The 12,479-nt window shown below is 41.1% G+C and overlaps 1 protein-coding gene across 2 annotated transcripts in view; it reads right to left on the reverse strand.

Moving 5' to 3' along the window:
• LOC138949742 (cyclin-H-like) overlaps positions 1–3,213 on the reverse strand; it is a 19,705-nt gene extending 16,492 nt beyond the window's left edge. The window contains exons 1-3 of one of the 2 annotated variants that reach the window (XM_070321548.1): positions 2,903–3,212; positions 2,055–2,177; positions 744–817 (exon numbers count right to left, since the gene is read on the reverse strand). In XM_070321548.1, the coding sequence (XP_070177649.1) occupies positions 744–817; positions 2,055–2,177; positions 2,903–3,019 (314 nt within the window). In that variant the 5' untranslated portion in view covers positions 3,020–3,212. Of the gene's footprint in view, positions 1–743; positions 818–2,054; positions 2,178–2,902 lie in introns of both variants that reach the window. The other variant, XM_070321549.1, reaches the window with a different exon arrangement.
• Positions 3,214–12,479: the final 9,266 nt, after the last annotated feature.

Consider the following 12,479-nt stretch of genomic DNA (forward strand, 5'->3'; position numbering starts at 1 on the left):
TCTCTCTCTCTCTCTCTCTCTCTCTCTCTCTCTCTCTCTCTCTCTCTCTCTCTCTCTCTCTCTCTCTCTCTCTCTCTCTCTCTCTCTCATGCAAAACTAACCCGGCACGGTTAGCCTAGTGGTAAGGCATCCGCCCCGTGATCGGGAGGTCGTGGGTTCGAACCCCGGCCGGGTCATACATAAGACTTTAAAATTGGCAATCTAGTGGCTGCTCCGCCTGGCGTCTGGCATTATGGGGTTAGTGCTAGGACTGGTTGGTCCGGTGTCAGAATAATGTGACTGGGTGAGACATGAAGCCTGTGCTGCGATTTCTGTCTTGTGTGTGGCGCACGTTATATGTCAAAGCAGCACCGCCCTGATATGGCCCCTCGTGGTCGGCTGGGCATTAAGCAAACAAACAAAAATGCAAAACTAAATTCATGCATTAGATGTCAAAAAGTAAAGAAATTTAGAGTTTCCACTTCCCCAACCAACTAAACCTCCTGGCACTAATACGTTTTCTAAATAACCCTGAAAAAAGAAGCTCCATTTGCAGGCTGCAAAATGGAACTGGAAGCTACCTTTTTTCTAAGGGACACAACTGGCATAAGTTAATGTGGCCAATGAAAATTACTTTCTCAGTCTTTGTAGAAAACAAATCACTGCACTAGGTAACAAACTAAAAAATTACGCTATGTTTACCTATTTTTAAAATTTCATTTGACCTTAATATCATCGAAAACAATGTATTATTTTAGCCTTACATGATGTCCTTGGGATGGTAGTCCATGGGAGAGTTGTTGACCCAGAATCGCCTGAAGAACGCCAGTGAGGTGCCCTGCACACACAGCAAGTCGCCTTGAAGGAGCGATAGCACAAGTTCCATAAAAAAATCTACAAGCACTCTACAATTCCAATGCCAAAATAAAGTTAAAACTAAACAAACAAACAACAAATTATTAGAGAATGTCACACGCTTTCCTTCTTTGCCACTACTAAAGCAAACGTGTGCAAGATTGTATGTTACACGCTTTGGAGCATGTGCAAGAACGGATTCAAACTCGAAATCGTCCCTCCAAAAGCCCAAAAATGCACACACGACTTTTATTTCTCCTGCTGTTGTCGTGTCTTCTCTTTTCAAATTTTTCAACGCTGAGAATACTGAAAACGGCATCCCAGACTACAGTACTGTTTCCATACGCGAGTTTAGCTTCCCTTGGAAAGTGGCTCGCTCAGGAGGCCTGTTAGTCTGAAACTAGAAGGACAGAGTTCTGAACATAGATGACAAAGACCCCGGAAAGAACAAACATTTCGCGGATGCAGACACAGAAAGACGTCATGAAGAATGGAATGCTTCAAAAGATACAGACTGTGACGATGACTGTGACGTCATTCACATATACCGAGACGTCATTCATAGTTGTTCGTTCACTTTCGTCAAAAAGTAGATCTCTCCACAATGGCTGCTCCTGTGTTTAGGTTTATCAAGCGTGAGTACGCAAAACGTGTTTGTTCTCTCCTCTGTTGAAGCTGTGAGACATAATCGCCATTACGAGCTAGTCGTGTGACAGAGAGTGTTCTTGCACACTCGACTGCTGCTGTTTCACTCCGGCTAAAGCCGTCGTGAAACATCTACAGTCTCGTGTGCAAGAAAACTCTCTGTCACACGACTAGCTCGTAATAGCGGGTAATACTACATGGCTTCCTATGTGATATCAATTTTACACGAGTTGTGTTTTTAAATATTGCACTGCGAGCGAAAGCGAGCTTTTCAATATTTGAAAACACAACGAGTGAAGAAGAAAAAATGTGCCAGAAAATGTCATTCAACTTGATTGATGTGTGGGTCCTTGATCTGCTTGAACTAGATAACAGTTAACACCTACTGTATCAAGGTCTATTAGTATTACTTGCACACATGTGGGGCGAGTATTGAGAGTCACTGGGAGGTCTGGAGGGCACATGCCTTGGCCGTTCAAAGAAAAGAGTTGGTGTCCAGGTGATTACACATGAATTTGGATGTCAAACAACAAACCACAAATTACACACACATGCAGAAAATGATGACAAATTACCAGGATGCATTTTGGGAAAGGCGGCTGGAACTTGTTGCAGAACTCTTTGAGGATGATCTCGTACTGCCGCAACAGAAGGCGCTCCTCTTCGTAGGTCAGGAAGTACGACGCCCGCTCTTCCTCCTGCACATGGTCGCGAGGGTGTCATTTAATTGCAGGTACCATTTACCTTATATTGCCGGTTCTCGAGCCCATGGGCTCTGTAACCCTTGCCGGTTCGCGGGCCACTCCAATCTGAGGTTGAAGAGATCGACCTGGGGGGATTTGGGGGACTTACATTTATGAAACTATTCATTGTATCCAAGTTTGTGATTACTGTTCAGACGCTTGCGCTGCAATGCCGATTATAGTTTATACAAAGCAGATCTTGAGTCATTATCATTCAGTTTACATTCAAGATATGAGCATGTGTTCTTGAACCATCTAGCAAAGGGATTTTTGTGTGTTGTTAATTTCCATACTTGCAAGGCACTTGCACACATACGAACGCTTGTGTATTGCAGAGAAAGATACGTAGAGGGTTGGCATTTTGAACAGAAACACATGTCCTATGGACATGTGTGTACCAAGTGATCAAATCAAATACCACTATTTCTCACGAGGAATTGATCCTGCATAGGGGACAGGACCTGGTAAACGCCAACACCCTCCTTTATACACAAAAAAGATGCATAACTTGATAAGGGAGGTGGGCGCTTACAAGGAGTTCACGGTAGTGGTAGACTGGTACTGAGCAATATGTTTACAGATCTCCGCGGGGGTGTTGATACCTACTACCTAGCACTAGCAGTAGCAAGTGCAGAAGTAGAATCAAATGTTGCTCTTACCCCCTCATTTGCTTCACTCACCGGTACGTTTCTTCCATGGGCTTTAATGAAATTTTGATTAGCTTCGATGCGAAGTTGTTTCAGCTCTGTTTCGCCAGAAAAGGTCCAGTATTTCAGCTGTGTACTGGATGCGAACATCTTGCCTTGCGAGCTGCAATATTTACCGGAAGAGTTACTTTCCTTTCTGAACCAGTTTGCAAGTATGAGAATATCTTCAATGTATTACACTTTTCGGCATGTATCGATCCCGTGTTACAATTTGTTCGTGCCTTTTGACAAAAGTTTATGAGTGTGTGCGTCGTTCTGTGCGCTTACGTGTACTAAAGGCTATGTTAACGCTCGTCGTCAAAAATATATTCGCAAACGGTTCGAGACGGTCCGACTAAACTACGCGCCAGCACCCGCCAGCACGCACCAGCACGCGCTACCTTGAATCATAGCACTTATATACTTTATTTTTATATTTCTAGTTAGTTCATCGTCCATTCTCACATAATGCAAAATTTCAAACTTCAATGATGAAAAATACGGAAGTTATGACGAGTTTAAGGAGAGCTAATGCACTACTCTCAAATCCGACGATTTCTCTATGATTGACTAAACAGCGTGCTACCACTTTGAAGTAGACGCTACCCAGTGATCCATAACACTTACATAATTTATTTTTATAGTCTATATAGTTCATTGTCCATTCTTACATAATACAAAATTTCAAGCTTGAGTGTTGAACATTTCAGTAGTTATGACGGGTTTTAGTAGCTAATGCGCTACTCTCAAATCCGACAAAATCCGGCAGTGACTAAAACTGCGCGCTACCAATTTTAAGTGGACGCTACTGAGATTCATAGCTGTTATATAATTTATCTGTATGTTTCTAGTCATTCCATCGTCAGTTCTTACATTATACAAAATTTCAAACTTCAGTGATAAAATTTACGATAGGAGAGCTATCCTAAGGCCGTGGCTCCATGTCCGACAATCGTCGGATTTGAGAGTAGTGCATTAGCTCTCCTTAAACTCGTCATAACTTCCGTATTTTTCATCATTGAAGTTTGAAATTTTGTATTATGTGAGAATGGACGATGAACTAACTAGAAATATAAAAATAAAGTATATAAGTGCTATGGTTCAAGGTAGCGCGTGCTGGCGCGTGCTAGCGCGTGCTGGCGCGTAGTTTAGGCGGACCCGTTCGAGAATTATTCCCAAGTCGGTAGCGAATAAAATATCCGTGTAGAAGATATGAAGCCACTGAGTTACATTCAGCCCATACCAAGTTTATTTGTCCATGTTTGTTTTTCCTGAAACACAATAAAAAGGGAAGACTAGGATTAATCAGGAAGAGGGGGCTGAAGATGTGAAGGAATTGGGTGATGGGCCACGGTGAAAGATCGTGTAGGTTACCTAGCCCAAAAGTTAGGCTAGGATAGCAACTGATTCAAAAGATCAGACAAAGGCTTAACAGCCTAAGTACCAGTCTCATAACATAACATAACATAACATAACATAACATGGGAAGTCGGAAGACTGGACGATACCGGTGCACGCGATTTGAGATTGGCCCCTGTGGTCACTGTGACATTATATTAGCCCCTAGCCCTCGGCCTCGTTGATCTTGTATAAACTCCACACTGAACAAAAAACACCCTTCGATAGTACTGATGAGCGACCTTGGGTACCTTACATTCATGGGGCCAAATTTATCCAACCAATTCTCATTCAAGGGACGTATAACCACTCGGTATCCGTTTTCGAAGAAATCGAATTTTGGGGTGTGTCACGAAATTTTCTTTCGCCGAAATATTTTTTCTTCCCCACCAACACGTTTCACTCATTTTTGTACAAAAAAACCTGATGGCTCAGATTGCACAAGATTGCTCTATTTTCCTTGATTTTTATCAAAAGATTTCCGGAGGGGGGGGGGGGGGGGCATGCCCCCGGACCCCTCTAGGAGCCGGCCTTTGTCTTCTAAGTGTCGGTTTTGCAAAGTAGTTGGGTAATTTGCTGGCTCAGGTTGCATCAGATCGCCCATTTGTCCTTGGTTTGATCCGAATTTGTCTTCTTAAATTTACTTTTTGCAAGGTGTATTAGGGGGAGTTTCTTGGCTCAGATTGCACCAGATTGCACCATTTTTCTTGTTTTTAATGAACATTTTCCGGGGGGGGGGGGGGGGGGGCATGCCCCTAGGAGGTTTGAACGCTTTGCGCCCTCAACTAAACGCTTCGTGTCGTCGAATTGTCCCTAAAAGTAATTTGGAAACCCCCCCTTAAAAATGATGTGATCCACCCCTGGGGATACTATATGATGTCGGAGATATCATGGAAGATAAATTGCCATTATGTAATACTAACTTCAAAAGAAATAATGAGTGGCTGCTGACACCAGTTGACGGCATGTTTAAAATCAAGGATAAGCCACAAATTGTTTATAAGATAGCTAAAATTCTTCAGACCCCCCCCCCCCCCCCCCCCCGGCCAACGGGGCGTAGCCACGGTACCTCACCTCTACCGACCCCTGGACCCCAGGTTGTAAGCCCCCCCCCCCCCCCCCTCGGGCTTATAACTGCTCCGCCCCTGGAGACCATCCAATCACAGCCTCAGAATTCCCCCACGTGTCTATCAGAATAGCTATATTGATTTGCTTATATATTGATGTGTTTTAATGTTGTTGTTAATTTACTATCAGAAACAATACAATTTTTCATTTTGATATAATACAATATCATTGTATTCTATTGTTGTAACAGGCTGATTCCGAATAGCTTGATTTTCATCATAGCTGCACCAATCAAACATAGCTATACATGTAGTTAAACATGTTTTTCTTGATTACAACTTTGATAAACTCGAGGGGCGGATCACATCCTTTTTAATGGGGGGGGGGGGGGGGGGTCCAAATTTCTTTTAGGGACAACTAGACGCCGCCGCGAAGCGCTCAGTTGAGGGCGCGAAGAGTTCGAAACCTAGGCCGGGGGGTACGGGGGCATGCCCCCCCTGGAAAATGTAGATAAAAACAAAGAAAATGGAGCAATCTGGTGCAATCTGCCAATCAGCTGAGCCAAGAAACTTCCCACACCTTCCAAAAAGTAAATTGAAGAAGACAATTAAGTTTGGATCAAAACAACGACAATTCAACGACCTGGTGCAAGCTGAGCCAACAAATTACCCAACTACTTTCCAAAACCTTCTCTTAGAAGATAAAGGCCCCCATCCCCGAATAATGTGAGGCCAAAAAAAAAAGGTCTGTTTACGGTAACATAGGCCAAAAAAATAGGGTCGGTAGGCCGGGATTTTTTTTTCTTTCCAAAAAACCATATTTTTACGTTATTTTGCCAGAAAAAACAAGATTTTTTTTCTCTCCCCAAATGCCAAAAAAAAGTCTAGGGTCGCGCGAAAAAAATAGGGTCGGTCGGGTTACCGTAAACAGACTTTTTTTTTGGCCTGATGAAAATCAAGGAAAATGGAGGAATCTGGTGCAATCTAAGCATCAGTTTTTCTTTATTTTCAAATGTGTTCTTCTTTTATTACATTATTTTTAGGCTGGGGGGGGGGGGTACCCCCCCCCCCCTCCCCCTGTATCCGCCCCTAAACTCGATCAGTTGACCAGTCCTGGTCAGTAAATCACTAATAAAAACCGCAAACTAGCAGTGGCCAGCTAAGTATTTTTTTCACGCAATAGTTAAATAACTCAGTTTAGTTTTCAAAACTGGTTACTGGTCCCAAATGGGTATTATGCTTCCCAACGGAGATTACCGATGAGTAGACTTTAATAAAAACCCAAATAATTATGTTCAGCAATACTTCATCAATCAGCTTTGCAAAATGGCTGCATTTGGAAGATAAATGAATATCACAGAAGGAATTTCTTGTGGCGTGGCTATACGGCTCAAGGACAGGGTGAGTAGGAATGTTTGCTGGTACAGTGAGATTAGCTGATCGTGATATTGATAAGACCGAATAAGCGTAGACAAGATAAGACGTCTTATTATATATGATAAGACATGCTCATTTGGGAGGCATGCAGCCAACAGCTTCATATTTGATTGATTGAACATATCGGTGGGTCAATAAATATGACATGAGATATCTATCTCATGATCCGATATGATTTTCTAGCCTAGAAAACAAGAAAATCATGACACCCAAACAATAGGTACAGTTTTATAACATTATTGGCAAATGTAAACAATATGAATTAATTAATGAACGCTACGAATATGGCAGCCATACTGCGTACATGTTGTTCGCACAGCCACGACAGCGGCACGTGACAAATCACTGACGTCGTTACTAAAAATAGATGTCCCTGACCCAGTCATTGTTACATTCAGTCATTGATGTTGTATTCTATGCATTCAGTGCAGTATTGATTGAAAGTTTCAACAAGAGCGGAGAGCGAGGCCTGTCTCCCTAGGAATTTGTGTGTGTGCAGTGTGTGTGTGTGTGTGTGCAGAACATATCTCAACAAGTCGCGTAAGGCGAAATTACTACATTTAGTCAAGCTGTCGTGCTCACACAATGAAACTGAACGCACTGCATGTCTTTTTCACCAAGACCGTATACCCGTAGCATCGTTAGTCCACCGCTCGTGGCAAAGGCAGTGAAATTGACTAGTCAGAATAGCGCTGAGCACGGGATAGCACGCTTTTTTGTATCTCTGTTTTTTTACATTTAGTCAAGTTTTGACTAAATGTTTTAACATAGAGGGGGAATCGAGACGAGGGTCGTGGTGTATCAGTGTGTGTCTGTGTGTGTGCGCGTGTGTGTGTGAAATAACAATGACCGAGACTTTCAGTAATTCCTTCGCGTGACGTCTAACCCTCTTACGCCATAATGTGACGTCTTCAAATGTTAAAGTTTCTACCACAGACATACGCACGCACGCACAGACAGACAAAGTTACGATCGCATAGGCTACACTTACGTGAGCCAAAAAGAAGTTTGCGTTTTTTAAAGTTTGAACAAGACTACTTATGAAGAAGACCAAAACACAACATCAACGGAAAACTAGAAACAACTAAAGAACTAGGATGCAACAAGGGGAGGTTTCGAGGAAAAGAGAACAGCTAATCCGTACAAACAAAGGCAGCTGGCACGACATGGCCCCGACTGAAAGGAGCTGCCCAGAACCGGGTGCGTTGGCGAGGAGTTGTTGCGGCCCTATGCTCCACAGGGAGTCTACAGGAATAAGTCAAGTAAGGCAATCCGTACAAAGCGAGCAGACGGCAGCGACGTTTTCAGTTTGGGTGAATGGCATTTATACTTGTCTCGTCATGAAGCGAATTTTTCAACCTCAGTTATAAACGACTACATGAATTGTAGTGCCATGGGTTGTACATCAATACTTCAGAGGGGAAGTGGGGTATTTAGTGTGGAGTTACGAGATATAAAAAAGCCAAATGCGAAAGTTTGTGTCAGTCGGCAACTGTGAACTAAGCTCACAGGCACACAAAAACGGCTGTTCCGTTTTACTCCCCTGTTTGTACTACATCTTTCGACTTTAGGCATTTTGTGCTGTTTAGGGACAGAAAATAATAGGTTTAGTCCTGTTTCATCGGGAATTTAGCCTCAGAAAAGGGTATGCTATCGACATTTGTCAAGCTGAAAAACATTCACGAGAAGAATTTCAAGTTGTCAGTGTATGCTGTTGTCGATCAGTGAAACATCGTGTGGTACAGATGGGTAAACCGGAACCATGCGTCTTTGTTATTGACAATATCCTTTTCAATATGATATTGAGAAAAATGGCCGACTTCCGTAACATTATGCTTTGATGATCGGAAGAGACCATCCAATCACAGCCCCCGAATTCCCCCACCTGTTCATCAGAATAGCTATATATAAATGTTATATTCGGATTAAAAACAAGCTTTCAAAATTAAATATATAAAAATTATGATCAAAATCAAATTTCCGAAATCGATTTAAAAACAATTTCATCTTATTCCTTGTTGGTTCCTGATTCAAAAACATATAGATATGATATGTTTGGATTAAAAACACGCTCAGAAAGTTAAAACGAAGAGAGGTACAGAAAAGCGTGCTATGCAGCACAGCGAAACCACTTCCGCGCTAAACAGTCTCGTCAGTTTCACTGCGTTTTGCACGAGCGGCGGACTACGGTCATTGTGAAAAAATGCAGTGCGTTCAGTTTCCTTCTGTGAGTTCCACAGCTTGACTAGTAGTAATTTCGCCTTACGCGACTTGTTTTTAAATTTCTGAGCTTGTTTTTAATTCAAACATATCATTTCTATATATTTTTTTAATTAGAAACCGACAAAGAATAAGATGACATTATTTTTAAATCGATTTCGGAACTTTTATTTTAATCATAATTGTTATATTTTACATTTTCAGAGCTTGTTTTTAATCCGAATATAACATACTTATATGTTTTTGGAATCAGAAAATGATGAGAAATAAGATTACATTCTTTTTGGATCGTTTTATTAAAAAATAATTTTTATGACAATTTTCAGATTTTTAATGACCAAACTCATTCAATAATTTCTAAGCCTCCAAGCTGAAATGCAATACCAAAGTCCGGCCTTCGTCGAAGATTGCTTGACCAACATTTGAATCAATTTCATTAAATAAAAAACGCTGGCGCTGGACCCGAGTACTCTTCAGACTGGGTCGCTCCCCCAGTATGAACGTTTTTGTCTTATGCACGTGGATTTAAAAAAAAAAAAAATTTAATTTATTTTACACAATTAAAAAAATTATTAGAGTAAAATAAAACATTAAAACGTTCATAATAAACAATAGTAAACAAGAATTTTAAAAAAAAACCACAAAAAAAAATTGACCGCCTATGCTGGGAATCGAACCCGGATCCCTTGGATTTAAAAAAAAAAAAAATTATTTATTTATTTTACACAATTAAAAAAACTATTAGAGTAAAATAAAACATTAAAACGTTCATAATAAACAATAGTAAACAAGAATTTAAAAAAAAAATAGACCGCCCATGCCGGGAATCGAACCCGGATCACTTTGGCCATAGACTCTCTCGTGCTCTCTGTCTCTCTTTCACCGAGACCAAACCCTGCATTGTAGTTTCTTTGCCGAGACCATATCTCCACCCGTTGTCTGGCTTGCAAATCATGCTTTTCTCGTCTATGCGTGACGTGTTCGGCTGAGGCCGCCCAAGTCTCCCCTTTAGTTCAATGACTGGCTGTTCGCAAAGCGACCAGCCTCCCACCGCAAAAACTCCCCCCGTTAAGAGTCGTTTTGGTGGAATATTTCGCATTTAGGTCCCAGGTAACATTATGAAGTTTTAATACGATCAATCGGACCTATTATCAAGTTAGTGTATCAACTTTTGAACGAACTGCGCCCAGTAGTTTCCCAGCAATAAGCTGTTAAGTCGAGACGGACAGATACACAGACAGACAGACACACAATTAAAGTCTGCAGGACCCTAGTACTGCGTACTCGGGGATAAGATGAGGGTGTGACAGTGCCGCCACAACTTTTTACAAAATGCCGGATATGACGTCATCAAAAACATTTATCAAAAAAATGAAAAAGCGTTTCGGGATATCATTCTCAGGAACTCTCATGTGAAGTTTCATAAAGATCGGTCCAGTAGTTTACTCTGAATCGCTCTACACACACACATAGACACACACATAGACACAGACACAGACACAGACACACACATAGACACACACATATACACAGACACAGACACACACACACACATACACCACGACCCTCGTCTCGATTCCCCCTCTATGTTAAAACATTTAGTCAAAACTTCATCTTATTCCTTGTCGGTTCCTGATTCCAAAAACATATAGATATGATATGTTTGGATTAAAAACACGCTCAGAAAGTTAAAACGAAGAGAGGTACAGAAAAGCGTGCTATCCTTCTCAGCGCAACTACTACCCCGCTCGTCTTGTCAATTTCACTGCCTTTGCCATGAGCGGTGGACTGACGATGCTACGAGTATACGGTCTTGCTGCGTTGCATTGCGTTCAGTTTCATTCTGTGAGTTCGACAGCTACTTGACTAAATGTTGTATTTTCGCTTTACGCGACTTGTTATTTATTTTTGGTGAACAGAGGAAAAAACCAAAAAACATGAAGATTTTCCACAAATAAAATCCTCATATGACTAAGTGCCAAAAGGTGCTCACAGAACAGAAGACGACTTTGTTTTACAATAAAAATGTTTCTAAAAACGTGTGTCTGCTGAAAATTGGTGTGTGTGTGGATGAATGTGCGAAGAGATAGTGGACATAATTTCGTGTGTCTGACTTGAACGGTTTTGAAGTTATCTTTGTTTAAAGTCAAAAATAACGCCAAAACCGGCCATCTGAAAACGGACATCGTGATACCTCGTGTTTTGAATATGCCACAGAAAAATAACAAGAAGCACAAATGAATTGCATTTAGTTTGATTGAATGCCTGAAACATCGCATTACAGACGAGACCAAACGTCAAATCTAAATCTCGAGAGAATTTTTGTTTTTCGATAACCGAATTTTAAGGTGTCGCACGCAAGATGTGTCGTCATCACGGCATACATTTTTCAATCGCAGATATTTACTAAATTTCTTTTTCAAAAATTCTGGAATTGATGTCGACACGTCAAGCGATAACGGTGTATCAAACTGCTGTCTTTCAAGTAATCCAGCAAAGACTGCAGAACTTTTGAACAGCATTTTTGAAAACGATTTGAAAATTTCGTCATATCTTGCGTGCGACAAAATGTTCGGTAATTAACGGTTATTTTCTTTTAAAAACAAAATTTACATGTACAAAGATCTACTTCATCTACGGAACCACGTGACACATTCTGTGTTCAAAATTTGTGAAGAAATCACGAACCACGAATGCGCTATCAAGTGTTGAAATTATGTCGTCAACATCTTTCCAGATCTTGCGTGCGACACCATCTTGCGTTCAACATAAAATGTCACTACCTTATCGAGTTTAATGGGTAAAACTAACTATTTGTTGTCTTAGTTTAATCTTCTTAATTAAAAGCGTAATAAAACCGAACTTCCAAGATGAATTTTAATTGAGATTAGCGAAAGAGCGGGCACGCAAGTCGACCTTAAAGTAAAAGAATGATAACACGAGCGTTTGTCGTGTTGTCTTGCGTGCAACACATTGTCCAAAAAGGAAAATGTATATTTTTCTCAGACGTTTTTTAAGTTGAAACCTTGAAACTTCACACACATTTGGGGTTTAATCGCCCCCATGCATGGTAAAAGTCTTGTTGACCCTTGTCAGAGTTCAAGGTCACGGCTGGGTCACATGTGGTTCAGAAAACGGATGAAACATATTTTTTCAGAGATTTTTGAAGCTAGAACCTTCAAACTTCAAACAACGCTTTTGCTTAATGATTGTTCAACATGGAGAATTCAAGGTTGATCCTTGAGAAATGTGAAGGTCATAGCAGGGTCTCGTGTGGGTAAAAATGAGATTGTTCGGACACTGCATGTAGCATGGAACGACAAAACATAAGTCATGTCATATTTCAGATATCAGTACATTTACAAATGGACAACACCAGCAAACATGAACCAAGTCTGGTCGACCTTAGTCAAATGTCAAGGTCAAAGTGGCGTTATGGTTTGGGTAAA

Source organism: Littorina saxatilis, linkage group LG16 (assembly GCF_037325665.1).
Source record: "Littorina saxatilis isolate snail1 linkage group LG16, US_GU_Lsax_2.0, whole genome shotgun sequence".
NCBI classification, from domain to species: Eukaryota; Metazoa; Mollusca; class Gastropoda; order Littorinimorpha; family Littorinidae; genus Littorina; species Littorina saxatilis.